Here is a 16,500-nt window from a genome sequence, read left to right as displayed (position 1 = left end):
CACAAGAGGGAAATACTGGCTTGCCTTTGACGTTATCAGTCTACCTGTTGCAGGTGCATCTGTCCACATCAGTACCAATTAGGGTGACCACCGCATAGTTCAGGTGAAGACAAAACCCCATTTCTCCATTTAGGATACCCTTCATCGTGTTGTGCTAGATGGGAGGGGTTGTAATGCAGCTCAAAACTGGGCATCCATGAGCCAATAGCAGCAGGAGAATTGTATTCAAACGCAAGCTGAAACATAACAGTTTGGAATATACCCCATTCTAACATTAGCATAAAATCAGGAGAAGAACTCTGACTTGATGAAGAGTGCATCTCTGAAGAACTCTGACTTGATGAAGGGACCGCTTCAGTATCTGACAAGTCATGAATGGCGCTGAATATTGTGAAAATTTCAGTGAGTGACTCCACTTCTGACATTATGATGGAGCAATGTTGATTAATGCACTCGCTGAAGATTCAAGATCATTGTCGATCCCAACTTGATTATAAGGGAGGGCAGGACGAGGCTCAAAGAGAAGAGCAGTTTAGTGGCTTTAAGTAACATCATATTGGGACCATCGACAGGGGGCACAGTGTCTGCCTGCAGGTGACACTGCCAGTCTGTGATAGATTTGTGTGCCACCCAATTTATCTCTGAGCCACCACTGAATTGTAGAACTGGATGTCAGTCAGCTCATTAATAAGCTGGGAATCCTGCATCATCCTCTTCTGTCCTCCCACATCATCATGGGAGGTTTACCACTGCTAGAAGAATGACACGGGTCCCCAAACTCCATTTAAGTATTGCCAGCCACCATGTGTCTCACTGTGCAGGCTACATTAAATCTAGCCCATAATATTCTCATGTTTGCAAACACACAAACAATGCTTGAGAATTATTTTTCACTGATAAAGTAGGTTTCTTTGCGAGAAGTCATGAAATATGCATTTTCTTTCTCTATCTTTTGGAGCAATCGAAGTTAGTCCATTTTGTTGTATTTGACTTTTGAAGTTAATTTGTAGAATTTATCCATTGATTTTATATTAATCTGTGTTATTCTTGCTGCAATGTTTAACATTTTCTTTGTAACAAAAGTGCTTAATTTAATACTTTTTATTCAAGTTTGTTCTTAAATGGCTCAAAGTATAAGGAACTCATGCAATGATTCATTTTCCAGCTGAGAGACCAACAAACATGGTGACGGATAATTATCTGCTGTGCCCAGCACCCACGCTACAGGAGGCAGGCCAGTAAGTACCCAATTCATATACGTCTGAGTTAAAAATAGCCTACATTAACTGAATATTGTTGAATCTCACTTTATTCTGTCCTGCTTCCACTGTCATTGTTGTGCACTACTTTACCTTGTATCTGAGTGAAAAAGGTTTGTATTGCATTTGATATTTAACCAAAGTGACGATCAGAAACCTTGTGCATCTTAATAGTTTTGTTAATGACGATCTGCCACTGCCTTCCTCATTTGACTATGCAATGAGGAAGCAGCTCCCTCATCTACTTCAGTCAGATCAAGAACTGATCCCGCATTGTTGGCAATGTTCTGAACAACATGCTGGTGAGCTGGTTAACCAGGCCAACCATCTGCCCAAAAGGTGTTTGCAAAGTTTTGAAGGATTTCTTGTGACGTATCCTGGCAAACCCCTAGAATGTGGTAATAAGTGGTTACTTCTGACAGTAATAGGAAATGGATTCCATCTTGCTGTATCAGTAACAACTGAACATGTGGAATAGAGCCCAGGAATCCTGCAGTGAATAACTCATGACCTGACTCCCCAAAGCGCTGTCCACTATCTACAAGGCACAAGCCAGGAGTGTGACGGAATACTCCCCATTTGCCCTGATGAGTGCAGCTCTAACAACATTTGAGAAACTTGACACCATCCAGGACAAAGCAGCCCACTTTGGCTCGACATCTACAAAGATCCGCTTGGTCCACAACTGATGCCCAGTAGCAGCAGTGTGCACCATCTACAATGTGTACTGCAGCACCTTCCAAAGCCATAGCCATGACCATTTAGAATGACAAGGACAGTAGATACATAGAAACATCACCACATTCAAGTTCCCCTTCAAATTCCTTACCATCCTGCTTTGGAAATATATTGCCATTCCTTTACTCACTGCGACAAAATCCTGGAACTGTTTTCCTAACAGCATTTGGGTCAACCTACAGCAAATGGACTGCAGCGGTTCAAGTAGACAGGTCAACATACATTTTCAAGGGCAACTAGGGCAATAAATGCTGGTCTAGCCAGCAATGCCCACATCTCCTGAATACATGTCAATAAAATAAGAACATAGAAACACAGAAGTTAGGAGCAGGAGAAGGCTATTGTTTCAGCCAAAGTGGAATTGGTCACAATCTCTCACATCATTCACATTGAGACAGAATCCATGGGAGGGTGAGGGAAGAGCACATAATACTATTTTACAATACCCCCACTGTGGCAGGAAGAAGATACACAGGTGTGAAGTGTGTCCTACTTGAACTGCACATAGCTGTTCCCATGAGCAGGCTGGTCATTATAAATGGGGATATTATTATGGAAAGGATTATTCGCCAAGCAGAAGGAAAACAAAACCCTTAAAAAGGAAGCTGCATCCAAGAAATAGAAGAACCAGAAGGGACAAGAATCGACTTTCCTCATTGAGGAAATCCTGGAATTAAAAACAAATGCAAGAGCACTAACACTAAGTCATGGACACCCTACAGATTTTAAACTCGATGTGGGGGTAGCAGACTCAATATTTCCCCTGTGGTAATTGCTGACTCAAGTAATCTAACAACCATCACCACTCCATTTCCAAGGTCCAGGAAGGATTACATTGAAATTTAAAGGGCAGCTGACTGTGAGGTTACAATACAGAGCCAAAGAAATCTCTGAATATATATGCATCTTTCAAAACCAAGAATTCTCACTATTGAACAGGAAACATGAATGGATTTGAAATTGATTCTTAAAGTTAATGAAGTCAATGATCAGGAAGAAAATTCGCTATGGAATTCCTGAGGAGGTTCAATGACTTGGATAAATGAAAAACTGCAATGCATGCCCCACAGAGCCTGCAAAACACTTTTTTTCAACATATATTGGTTCATAGGATCTGGTTATGATTGGCTAGGTCAGCATCTATTTCCTTCCCCAAAAGAAATTAGTAAACCAGAGGGCTGTTTACGATAATCAACAATGACTGCATGATCACACGTTGGCTAGCTGTGCATTGCAGATTTTGATTGAATTCATATATTACTGTCTGCTGTGATGGGATACTCACCCATGTCCCTAGAACATTAGCCTGAGGCACTGATTATATGTCAATGAGCTAATGCAGCCATGGAATTTGTCTGTTTACATGGTAGCTCTTGCATCAGAAAACCTACTGTCAGTTCGAAGCTGCCCTGTATGGTTCTTGAGCTTTGCCATGGACATGGCAGATGGGCCATATTGGTACCATTGCTACGCAAGCAGATATCGGGAGGCCCTGCTGGATGGTGTGGTGCAGAAGTGCTACTTCCTCTTCCCCAAGGACCAAATGCAAAAGCCATTACACCAGACCATGCCAGCCTGGTCTGAGGTTGCCGCTAGAGTTTCAGCAGTCTCAGTCATCTGGAGGAATGCACGGCATTGCAGGAAAAACATCAGTGACTTTCTCCACTCCTTCCTCCAAGGACCACCATTCTGCTTCCGATAGCTTGCGTTCACTCTGTTTCTGCTACTGTACCACCTTCTCCCAAGGTTCATGCTTTACCACTCTCACTAATGCCTGTAATATCTTCCCTCAGTTACTGTCACCCACCCGATTCCTGACAGCACTAACCCTGCATGTGCTCTGTGCTGCCTAATTACTCGCTCAAGGCACCATCCCACCTGCATCAAAAGTAACACTGCCCCTCCCACTATCATATTCCTTAACAGCTGACTTTGACTGCCTTCAGTAGCTGACTTACTGGGTCTAAGATCCTCAACTGGAATTGGAAGCTATCTTTAATGCACTGCATTATGGTTCTCTAACTGAAAGCTATTCTCACTTGACTGAGGCTTGCTGACAATCAGAGCAAGTTTCCTTCCTTTGTATTTGTGCTAATTAGCCAGGCAAGTCAGAACTAATATGAGCTGGGTATCTCAGGCTAAGGGGATACGGTGCAAAAAGGCAAGGCAAGCAGTGAGCGCCCAGGAAGTCTGTTATAGCTATATGCTATAACTGTGAGCAAAGAGCCTGGAGACACAGTCTTTTGCTGCCCATGGCTAGGTGTATTCCTGAGCACACAGTGCCAATGCTGCACCAGTGCAGTGATGGTTGCCATTGCACTCCACGGTACTGCATTGAACTGCAGAAGTGTAATGTAAATGGACCAGAAATGTGCTATAAGAATTGCTAGAGGCTGGCACATGTCAGTACCAGTGTCTGTGGATGGGGGTTGCGTGTTGCTTGTGCCCATGGAACATGCCCTAAGATGTTGTTGTCTGGTGTCCAACACAAAGCAAATGGTGAGCTGATCCAAGATAACAAAGTGTGGAGCTGGATGAACACAGCAGGCCAAGCAGCATCTCAGGAGCACAAAAGCTGACGTTTCGGGCCTAGACCCTTCATCAGAGATGCTCCTGAGATGCTGCTTGGCCTGCTGTGTTCATCCAGCTCCACATTTTGTTATCTTGGATTCTCCAGCATCTGCAGTTCCCATTATCACTGGTGAGCTGATCCTGCTGGGTACCCATTCTGTTTTCTATGTTGGGTTTTCTTGATGTCTACCATGTTTGGTGAGTTTGAGTAAGATAGAAAACTAAGCATTTATGAGGTAAATTGTAGTATTAATACAGCATTTAACAAGCTAAAATTACTGTCGATGTTGCGTAGTGAAAAACTTGCCTCAGCACTTCTGAAAAGCATAAAAGGTGGAACAAGATGCTCCTGAAGTAGAGATTGGCCTTGTTAGACTTTTGTGCAATTCTGTCAAAATGTCAGCACAGCTCACATCTTTCAAACTTCTATAAGATTCCATCCATAGTGATACAACATGAGGATATGATCTTTAAACCCAAAAATCTCAGCAGCATTTCCAATCTGCAAACTATTGACATCCTGACATCCACTTGAATAGTTTTAGGTTAAACATGTGCTTTATGATGTTTTGTAAAACACGTTAACATCTTGGTCTAGTGTGGTGAGAAACGTTTTGGCAAGAACACGTTCTCATGTAACATCTCAAAGTGCAATTTTGCCCAGTTTAAGGTAAATCATACTATGATTTTGGCCAAAACTTTTGGTCCTTACGTGACTCAAGTTAAGATAAATAGTAAAATCAACAGTTTTTCTACTTTTAAATGCAGTGCCTGGAGTAAGACTTGTCAATAGAGTTTTCTCTGATGACTGTCTGCTTTTAGTCCTGGACTTCATTTGACAGATGTTTGTAACTTCTGAACAGCCACTTCAGGCCTCTTCAAATGATGCTCTAGGCTTTCCCAAATGCATCACCAGACCTCAGGGAATGTTGCTTCAGGCTTCCTCCAACACACCCTCCAGGCTTTTCCACCACCAGATGCTCAGTGCTTTAACCACTGGATATTCCTAGGAATATGTTCACAAGTAGATGTTAATGACTTTTACCCCACTCATTTTGATGAGCCTTTTGTTCTCAGAGTTGCCGTTAATTTTAAACGAAGTCTTGCAAACTTTTTTAGTAAAACCAGTGAACAAACTCCAGCAAAGCTTTTAGATGTACAGCAAAGCTTTAGTCCATTTTATGTTGAACAAATGCACTTAGACATGTTTCATTCTTGCACGATCTTATCCGCAGTGAGGAACATTTTCACTTCCACTTCCTGTGTTTAGCTTGGTTTATAAATTGCAGCCTTTTATCTATTTCTCAACTAACTTCAAAAGATCATCATCATGCATTAGTTAAAACATTTTAGTTAAATCTCAAGGAAGCCAGTTTAGTTTACAGAGCCTTTTTTCTGCTTATTTACTGTAGTTAACATGCCAGTCTATGAAAGCTATATTGTTATTGATGATTTGAAGTTGGTGTAGTGTTGCTTACTAGTACATGATGTAAAAACATGATGACTTGTATAAAAACTAAGAATTAGGCATTGAGAGTTTGCTTCACTCTATAAAAACAGAAGTATATTGAATGTTTTATTATGTAGAATAATTTTAAAAATACATGTTTTAAAATTAATATTTGCTGAGTTTTCTTGTTTCTGTATATTATGGTGCATGGGATTATGAAACATTTTGCTTTTTTGCTCTTTTTACATGTGCAATCAGATTGGCTCTGCATGGTCGTCTCAATGTTTGTCATCCTGTGTTACCTCGAGTAACATTATGTTGCTGTGATAGGTTGTCCATATCATTTAATTTTGCCTAATTCGCAAACAATTTTCTGTAACTTTTATGTCACCAATCACCGAAAATCAGCCTGTGGCCTAAATTTTCTGATTACACATTTGTTGAGGAGAAGCATTGCCCATTTGCCAAGAATGTGCTTTTATATTGTTACCCCATTTGTAAGTAAGCATCAAAAATGTCTTCAACTTCAACAAGGTCTCCTGACCTTGCAGCCTCCTGATGTCAACTCTTTTCCTGGGCATGTTTTTTTTCTCCCCACTAGCATAGTGTCTCAAATCCAACCATCCAAAAACTGGAATCATCCAATATTTTCACCCAGGAGTCAGCCCCGGGGTAGAGGAAAGGTCGGAGTGTGAAGGAAATTAGTGATAGTTGTGCACTCAATGCATTTGAATCTTTTGAAGTTTATGATTTACCTGTTCCCTTTCTTCCCTATTCTCGGGACACAAAATCTGGGATCATCCTAACTTCTGTCTTACTCTTTGGGGGTGTCCTGTACGAAATGTTCTTCATTGTAGTTTCTTAACCTATTCAACAAAAATTCCAAGTTTAGTGCGTTGCCAGTTGCCGAGCAAAATTATGTTAATCGAGGTGTGATCCTGCAGTTAAACAGTGGTCCAGTTGAATATTAAATCTTGATAATGAACATTCTTCTTCCTGTTTGTGATTCAGTCAGAGAGAAATGTTTACATTTGTCATCTTGGGGCTCCTGGTGTCTGATGTTTGTTGGGGAAAGGGGACGGGTGATGGAGTGTTGTAGTGAACGGAAAATGTGACATGACACAGATCTCCCTGTTGAAATTGACAGTGGAAAGTAATTTTTATTTGTTCCCGCTGACTGAGTGCCCAAAGGATGGATTAGATGGCTGCAGCTTGAGAGGAGTTTGGGCAGGGTCACAAGTGGAGAGGAGAGAGGCGAGATTGGAGGTGAGGGTGAGGATACTGTTGTAAGCCGGGCTTCGGTAGAAGAGATGATTATGAGGAAAGCAGGCTAACATGGGCCAGGGAGGACACCTCCTCTTGGCCTGCAAGAAGTGCTAAACGCTGACTTTGTTCACACATTTCAGCTTCTAACCCCCAGGTGTTAAACTCACATGCAGCTGAAATTTGAGGCTGCAGTCTCAAGAAGGTGTTGAAATAACAACAGATCCAGGACAGGTTAATCAGCCTCACCTTCCACCACTGTCAATTCACCTCTGTTAAAACGGATGCAGGCATGTTGACATGATTTGGGATCAGATCTCAAATGTTATATTCACTAGATCATAATATGGTAGAGTTCAGGCTGCAGTTTGAAAGAGAGAAGGCAAAATCGGATGTAATGGTGTTACAGTTAAATAAAGGTAATTACAGGGGCATGAGAGAGGAATTGATGAAAATCGACTGGAAGCAGAGGCTAGTGGGGAAGACAGTAGACCAACAGTGGCAGGAGTTTCTGGGTGTAATTGAGGACACGGTACAGAGGTTCATCCCAAAGAAAAGAAAGATTATCCGGGGTGGGATTAGACATCCATGGCTGACAAAGGAAGTCAGGAAATATATCAAAGAAAAAGAGACAGCCTATAAAGTGGCCAAGAGCACTGGGAAATCAGAAGATTGGGAAGGCTACAAAAACAAACAGAGGATAACAAAGAGAGCAATAAGGAAGGAGAGGATCAAATATGAAGATAGGCTAGCTAGTAATATTAGAAATGATAGTAAAAGTTTCTTTCAATACATAAGAAACAGACGAGAGGCAAAAGTGGATATTGGGCCGCTCCAAATTGATGCAGGAAGGCTAGTGATGGGAGATAAGGAAATAGCTGAAGAACTTAATAAGTAATTTGGGTCAGTCTTCACAGTGGAAGACATGAATAGTATGCCAACAATTAGGGAGAGCCAGGGGGCAGAGTTGAGTACGGTAGGCATTACAAAAGAGAAAGTGCGAGAAAAGCTAAAAGGTCTAAAAATTGATAAATCTCCTGGCCCCGATGGGCTACATCCTAGAGTTCTGAGGGAGGTGGCGGAGGAAATAGCGGAGGCTTTGGTTGTGATCTTTCAAAAGTCACTGGAGTCAGGGAAGGTCCCAGATGATTGGAAAATTGCTGTTGTAACCCCCTTGTTTTGAGAAAGGATCAAAGCAAAAGATGGAAAATTATAGGCCGATTAGCCTAACCTGGGTAGTTGGTAAAATTCTAAAATCCATTGTCAAGGATGAGATTTCTAAATTCCTGGAAGTTCAGGGTCAGATTAAAACAAGTCAGCATGGATTTAGTAAGGGGAGGTCGTGCCTGACAAACCTGTTAGAATTCTTTGAAGAGGTAACAAGTATGTTAGACCAGGGAAACCCAGTGGATGTTATCTATCGAGACTTCCAAAAGGCCTTTGATAAGGTGCCTCACGGGAGGCTGCTGAGCAAGGTGAGGGCCCATGGCGTTTGAGGTGAGTTACTGGCTTGGATTGAGGATCGGCTGTATGACAGAAGGCAGAGAGTTGGGATAAAAGGCTCTTTTTCGGAATGGCAACTGGTGACGAGTGGTGTCCTGCAGGGTTCAGTGTTGGGGCTGCAGCTGTTCACCTTGTATATTAATGATCTGGATGAAGAGCCCGGGGGCATTCTGGCGAAGTTTGCCGATGATACGAAGATAGGTGGACAGGCAGGTAGTACTGAGGAGGTGGGGAGGCTGCAGAAAGATTTAGACAGTTTAGGAGAGTGGTCCAGGAAATGGCTGATGAAATTCAATGTGAGTAAATGTGAGGTTTTGCACTTTGGAAAAAAGAATACAGGCATGGACTATTTTCTAAATGGTGAGAAAATTCGTAAAGCAGAAGTACAGAGGGGTTCTTGAGTGTTGGTCCAGGATTCTCTAAAGGTTAACTTGCAGGTAGAGTCCGTGATTAAGAAAGCAAATGTAATGTTGTCGTTTATCTCAAGAGGGTTGGAATATAAAAGCAGCACTGTGCTTCTGAGGCTTTATAAAGCTCTAGTTAGGCTCCATTTAGAATACTGTGTCCAATTTTGGGCCCTGGAGAGTGTCCAGCGGAGATTCACACGGATGATCCCTGGAATGGTAGGTTTAGCGTATGATGAATGGGTAAGGATCCTGGGATTGTACTCATTAGAGTTTAGAAGGTTGAGGGGAGATCTAATAAAAACTTACAAGATAATGTATGGCTTCGAACGGGTGGACGCTAGGAAGTTGTTTCTGTTAGGCGGGGAGACTAGGACCCGTGGGCACAGCCTTAAAATTAGAGGGGGCAAATTTAAAACTGAAATGAGACGACATTTCTTCAGCCAGAGAGTGGTGGGCTTGTGAAATTCATTGCCACGGAGTGCAGTGGAGGCCGGGACGTTGGATGCCTTCAAGGCAGAGATCGACAAATTCTTGATCTCAGAAGGAATCAAGGGCTACGGGGAGAGTGCAGGGAAGTGGTGCTGAAATGCCCATCAGCCATGATTTAAATGGCGGAGTGGACTTGATGGGCCGAATGGCCATACTTCCACTCCTATGTCTTCTGGTCTTATGAATTAAGTTTGCTGATATTGCAATATCAATATTTTCACCATGTGATATTTGTAAGATAGATCTGTTACTCTATACAAATAGTTTCCTCAGCTCATCTTTGTTATAAAATGGATGTTGATGCTCCCCGCTGAGAAGTAGCACCTAAAAAACTCAGAGGAGCACCTCACCCTATAATCTGTAAAAGGAGTGTGAAAAGTGTTGTAACCTCCCTATCAGCAACTTCTCATGGTTAAATAAAATAGATCCCTGACACTCACTTTATAATCTATAAGTAACAATTTAATTATCTAATTCTAACAGTGAACAAATTAACTAAACGAATATCAAACCAAATAAATCCCTTCTAACTACTAACTATTCCGAATAAAACAAGATTCTAATGGTATGCTGTTCTAATAAATATAAGCCCCACTTACATATAAAACAAGAATTTAGCCTCTTGAAATTATAGCCAGGTTATTGCTCCTGGAATGTACTGTGCCTTCTCCATCGATTCTTCTGTCAGGAATATTAACTAGTTGTGCCATTGGTCCTGTTGTTATTTGTGTGGTGCTTTCTCAAAGACATAGAGGAAGCGAGCCAGCAATTCTCTCGTGAGAGCTGTGGGCTGATAGCTCTGCCAGATAGCAGCCAACTCTGGGGCTTTTCCCTCTTCTTTATATACCCTCGATGACATATCAATATTGCATATAGTACGATTGGTCCTGTGTTGTTGAAACCATCAAATTTAAATTTAATAGGTTTTTGGTATCTAAGTGCCTGGTTCAAATTGACTGCATTCAAAAGCACATTGTCTTGGTAAAAACTGCTGTTGGGTTTGCTAACTAAATTGCCTTTCACTGCAAATGTTTCAATTCGGGTGTTCTGTGTGTATTTGCAAATGTTCAAGCTGTTGCTGACATACATCCTTTCCAAATCTCTAAGCATATGAAAAGCACATGATCTTTTAAAGGAACCACACAATGCTTCCACTGCCCACCCCCCCCCCCCCCCCCCGCAGCATTTTACAAACACCAAATCACCAAATTCTAACTTCCTGCCTCCCAATCTATAGGTACTCTACCCAACTTTGCAACACCTTGCAAGACATGAAACCACGAGTGTCTCTAATAAAAAAATTACTGCATTTTGCCCAAAATGATTTTGTAGGTTTCAAAGTGTACACTGTCTCAGCAGCCCCTTCCATTTCATGCAGTGGTTATTTTTATTGCATATGAATGACTGTTTGTAAGCTGCACACGGTTTAGGCTGAGCTGAAGCTAATTTTATCATGGAGACTTGAGGTCCAGATTTTAATAATCTCAGGGCAGCAATCAGTTGATATGGGACTGGAGCAGGTGGCAACTGCCCTGACTTCAGAAATGAAGCCTGTTCAGTTTGCAATTGAACTCAACATTGAGTAGTGGGAGGCTTCTGTTGATAATTACTACTTTAATACTTGCGCCTATGTAAAATGCAGAGAGAAATTTTGGTCAACTGTTGTAACTAGATGGTGGAGGAGTAGAGAGGGCTGGAAAGCCACTTTATTGGGGTCACAGTTGTTAGCTTTGTTTAACTTCAGGAGTTTTGAATGGACAAACTAATACAGACAGAATCTTAAGGGAGTTGGATCAACTTGGACAGTGGCAAAATTTGTGGCACAAATGGATAAGAAATCCATTGAGGCCAATCTCAACATTTGGAGCATCTCAGTCTATCTTTTGTACTTCTGACAAGTGTCTTAGTGAGTTTCAACTCTTTTAGACTTTACCTTAACAAAATTGAGTTAAATAGGCCCTGAAAGGACACCGTAACAAACATACAAACTAATGGTTGATAGAAGGGCAGCACGTTGGCGCCTGGAACCTGGGTGCGATTCCACCCTCAAGCCACTGTCTGTGTGGAGTTTGCACATTCACCCCATGTCCATGTGTGTTTCCTCTGGATACTCCGGTTTCCTCCAACAGGCCGAAGATGTGCAGGTTAGGTGGATTGGCCATGCTAAGTTGCCCGTAGTGTTCAGGGATGTATGGATTAGATGGGTTATAAGGGGATGGGTCTGGGTGGGATGCTCTGTGGGGTGGGGTGGAATTGTTGGGCCGAATGGCCTGTCTCCACACTGTAGGGACTCTATTCTATAGAAGCTTATAGGTAAATGCAAACTCAACAAATCCAAATAACATTATTTGGGCCAATGATGCATCATAGCCCCTGCAGTGCCCACTGGTCTCTAAAGACTTGTATTGTGCCGGTGAACAGTACGTTCTTCACCTCCACGACAGCCAAGCACAAATTAGAACTGTGAAAGGGGGGCAGATGGTCAGGTACAGTCCCCCCTCCACGGTTCACTGCCTGGACCTATTAATAGCCTGAGATAACAAGGTGTAGAGCTGGATGAACACCGCAGGCCAAGCAACATCGTAGGAGCAGGAAAGCTAATCTTTTGGGTCTGGACCCTTCTAGACCCGAAACGTCAGCTTTCCTGCTCCTCTGATGCTGCTTGGCCTTCTGTGTTCATCCAGCTCTACACCTTGATATCTCAGATTCTCCAGCATCTGCAGTTCCTACTGTCTCCCTGTTTATAGCCTGTTTGGCCCTGTCTGGGGCAGACCCATGAGAAGGTACTCTGATCTGTCTGCACTTCCCCACACTGTGTGCCATCAGGGGAGTTTCTCATTTGGTGGTGGTGTTGCCAATTAAGGGAAATTATTGCTTCTTAAAAGCCCTGTTAAAGGCACAGCTTATCTTGTTGAATATTCTGCTTTCTTTCTTATCAAATGTACTGTTTGAATCAGCTTTCAAGGAATCTCGGCATCGAATCAGGGTATTAGACTTGCACCTACAGCTCACTGCTTGCTCCAAACAACCTCCTGTTGGACATCAGGCATCAAAAAATTAGGAGATTCAGCCCTAAGTGTTTCTTTTCTCAATATCCTAATGTGCATTGTTTGTTTCTAAACTGCAGAATCTCTGCTAATGATTTGGAGGATTTGTCAGTTGAATTGTCAGTGTAATTTGTCAAATTACATTCAAGTTCACTTATACGTGATTACATTTCACTTGTTTACATCAGCGGTTTTCATAGCCATAACTGAGAAACTGTTAAAATTGTTCTTACATATATTTTGGATGCTCCGTAGAAGTTTACCAAAGTGACAAATACAAGTATTTCAATACTTTTCACCCAATAGGCCAGAACTCATGACAAAGTCATTTAACTGAATCTGGCGTAACAAAGTGTAGAGCTGGATGAACACAGCAGGCCAAGCAGCATCTTAGGAGCAGAAAAGCTGACGCTTCGGGCCTAGACCCCAGGCCAAAAACATCAGCTTTTCTGCTCCTAAGATGCTGCTTGGCCTGCTGTGTTCATCCAGCTCTACATTCCGTTATCTTGGATTCTCCAGAATCTGCAGTTCCTATTATAACTGAATCTGGAAGTTCTTTTGCGTTGAGTAGTTCTCAGACTCTGAACTTTGCTCTTGAGGTCACTGTTCTTTATTTCTTTTAGCTACTCCCTGCAATCCAGGTCCATTTTAACCTCTTGAAGGTACTGGTAAAAGTATTCAAAATATTGTGAACCCCATCTAGAGAGATGCTTTTTTGTCTGTTTGCCCAGTAGCTTTCAGTTGTTTTCATCTGCTTTGGATGTGACACTCTGCAACCAAATAGGACACACAAAATTTTAAAAAAACCATATAAGCTTTCTCATGATTTTATTTGTATTCAAAATTCAAAAATCAGCATTGTCACAAACTCCTATAACAGCAACTCAGTTATAGTTATGAACATTGTTGATGTGAATGAGTGAACTGCAATCAAGTGTGAGGAAACTTAAATATAATTTGACATTATTGTGACTTCCATGCATATCAACTGCATAAATGAACTAAAATCCTCTTTTAATAATGCAGTCGAGTAGAACAAAGCTATAATGACACAAAACATCACCTGTACTTCACTAATAAATTGGATCACTGGGTTGAGAAAAGTAATGTTTGTTCATTCTTTTCAAATTCCAAAACCAATTTTACTTCATATTCCCATGTTTCCTTTCAATATTTTCTGCTTCCTTCCTACTTGATATTAATAGGAATAATGTACTTTTGGAAGGTTAACTCCAAATTGTCTTTCTAGGCCAAAGAGGCATAGTTTATCCAGTCATTCCTCATAGTTCATTTTTGGCATTAAAGGGGCCAGTTTTCTCGTGTTCCTTTGAACTACTACAGAGCCTGAATGACCCCTGAATGATTGCAGTTTGATCCTTGCTTTTAATGTGTTTAATGTCTAAACATTCTGCAGCTTTTAACTTGGCTTCTCTATAATTTGAATTTAACTGGCCTAGCAGTATAATTAAGCACTTGCACTTCACACTATTTGTACAAGATGCATCATAAGTGTCACTCAACTTGACTGTTGCTCTGTTTTTCTGATGTAACATGTGTCCCATGTGTCACTTCTAATATATATTCTGTCTTGTATTTCTCTCTGATAAGCATTGATCATTCCAGTTGCCTCCGCCCTCTCTCTCTGAAGTCGTTTTTATAAGCACTATAACCTCTGTCCTATGACAAATCACTGTTTTTGTAGCTGGATTTAAGAGCCAAAACTTTCAGGAGTGGCCAGGGGTGAGGATTGGGAGATGCTGGTGTTTGAGGGCTGGAGGTGGGAAAGCATATACAGCTCAACCACCTCACACTGTACCCTGCAATTGCATCCTCTCATGCGTATTGTGACAGTCACCTCGTAGATAGACACTAGTTCGTAGCTATGAAGCATCTTTCAACACTTCCAGACGTTAGTTATGGTATCTCTCAGGATCAGTACTTAATCAAAAACCTCGAAGGTTTAGCCATGCTGTCATACCTGTCCTCCACCCTCACACCATATCCTATCAGTTTGAGCCGTCACCTCCTCAAAAGTTTAAATTTTATGAGGTTTGCCGAGCAAGATCAGTCCCTTCTAGAGCTGTGGTTTTTACTATTTTTATACGCACAATCCACATTCTTCTTCTGACTGTTGACTGTACTGATCTTTCAGTCATTGCATTCTGGCTAATAGCCCCTGAACCTAATAATTACAGAGCTATGTTTGTTTGTTTACAGTCTGTTGGAGCCTCCTTGGTGCTTACTGACTTCCTGAAAATGACTGTTGGTGCTGAATAATGCTCTGCTCTTGCTTCTCTCATTGTGTTGCCATATAGATTATCTGAAACATCTATCTGTCACAATACTAAAATCCCTGAACACATAGTTGACATTGAATGGCTGACTCTTTGTCTTGCAAAACCTGGAAGGTATAGTTATTTAGTTGCTTACCTACTCTTGTTTTCAATGCCAACAAGCTGCTTAATGCCTTAACTTGTTTCCCAACTTGCTTCTCTGTTTAATATTGGAAAAAATTTTAATGTGTTTTCAATCTGCTGTTATGCCCCATTTCTGTTCTTCCTGTGCATCTGTAGTCTTTTCTATCTTCTTTCTGTTCTTAAACTTGACACAGTGGTCTCCCTCTTCCTGCAAATCTTATGATTTTTGAACCTGCTTTTTGAACCTTCTCTTTAAACCTGCTTTAGTTTCCTAGTTCTTTCATTTTAGAGTAGTTTGTGTAATTTTCCATTTTATGAGTAAGTACATTGTTGATAGTGCATAAATGTTGTCATATTTTGGACAATGTCCATTTATTGTCCAACTGGCGTATCCTTGTGTACTCAGACTGCCATTTAATTCCAAATTGGATGAGGACAGACAGTATTTTCCATCTAAAATAGTATCCAATTTTTCTTAAATGAGCCCTCCCTCCAATATTGATATACAGTTAACTGTTAGATATTAACTTTGGTATATTTTGACAGCATAATGAAACATAAAATTATTGTACTGATGTTGTCCAGGCAATTCATTCTGTGTGAATTAACTCTTGAGACTTTAAACACCAAAGACAGAACCAACAAATACATTTTGTTTAAAATGTTACTTTACTGTATGACATTCCTCATGCTCTTCAGTGAGTAAAAGAAGAAACCATACTATTGCTTTTCAAAGCAATATTGCATACACACATTTTAACCTTTTGAGGAATATTCAGGGATTCAAATCATAACCTTTCCAGAAACTATAAATATTTGAAGAGAAATCAGAATAGCAGATATAGGGTTGTTTTCCTTGCAACAGGGGAGTTAATGGAGATTTAATAAAGATGTTCAACATTATAAAGTGCTTTGAGAGAATAATAAGGGATTTTTTTTCTCTAATGACATAAGGGCCATTAACCAGAAGGAGCCGAAATAACACAATTAGTAAAAGAACCCAGAGAATATCTCAGGCGATGAGAATTGTTTTCTTGCATTGAGATTCTGTGATGTGAATCACAATGCCCATATGGTTAGTTAAGCCAGATTCAGTACGAATTTTCAAAATAGATTTGGATATATGCTTAAAGTTGCATAGATTGCCGGGCAGGAAAAGAATAGACAAGTGACTCTAATTAGATAGCTCTGTGAAAGAGCCATTGCAGGCATGATTAGAGAAAATAATAATCATGGAGATTTTGGAAGGTTAGGAGAGTGATATCAAGCTGGATAGCTTTGGTCACAGGGTCCAACCAGTCCATGCCAAACATAATTCCAAACTAAACAAGCACCACCTGCCTGCACCTGGCCCAT

General features: G+C 41.1%; 1 protein-coding gene across 1 annotated transcript in view; it reads left to right on the top strand.

Moving 5' to 3' along the window:
* The window catches only part of antxr2a (ANTXR cell adhesion molecule 2a), a 221,671-nt gene that overhangs the window by 74,622 nt on the left and 130,549 nt on the right, over positions 1-16,500 (top strand). The window contains exon 10 of the mRNA XM_048540764.2: positions 1,166-1,238. Within this exon, the coding sequence (XP_048396721.1) occupies positions 1,166-1,238 (73 nt within the window). The remainder of the gene's footprint in view (positions 1-1,165; positions 1,239-16,500) is intronic.

The sequence above is a fragment of the Stegostoma tigrinum genome, chromosome 1 (genome assembly GCF_030684315.1).
Source record: "Stegostoma tigrinum isolate sSteTig4 chromosome 1, sSteTig4.hap1, whole genome shotgun sequence".
In the NCBI taxonomy this organism is placed as follows: Eukaryota; Metazoa; Chordata; class Chondrichthyes; order Orectolobiformes; family Stegostomatidae; genus Stegostoma; species Stegostoma tigrinum.
The sequence above is the reverse complement of the archived record's forward strand: the minus strand, read 5'-3'. Positions and strand labels throughout refer to the sequence as shown.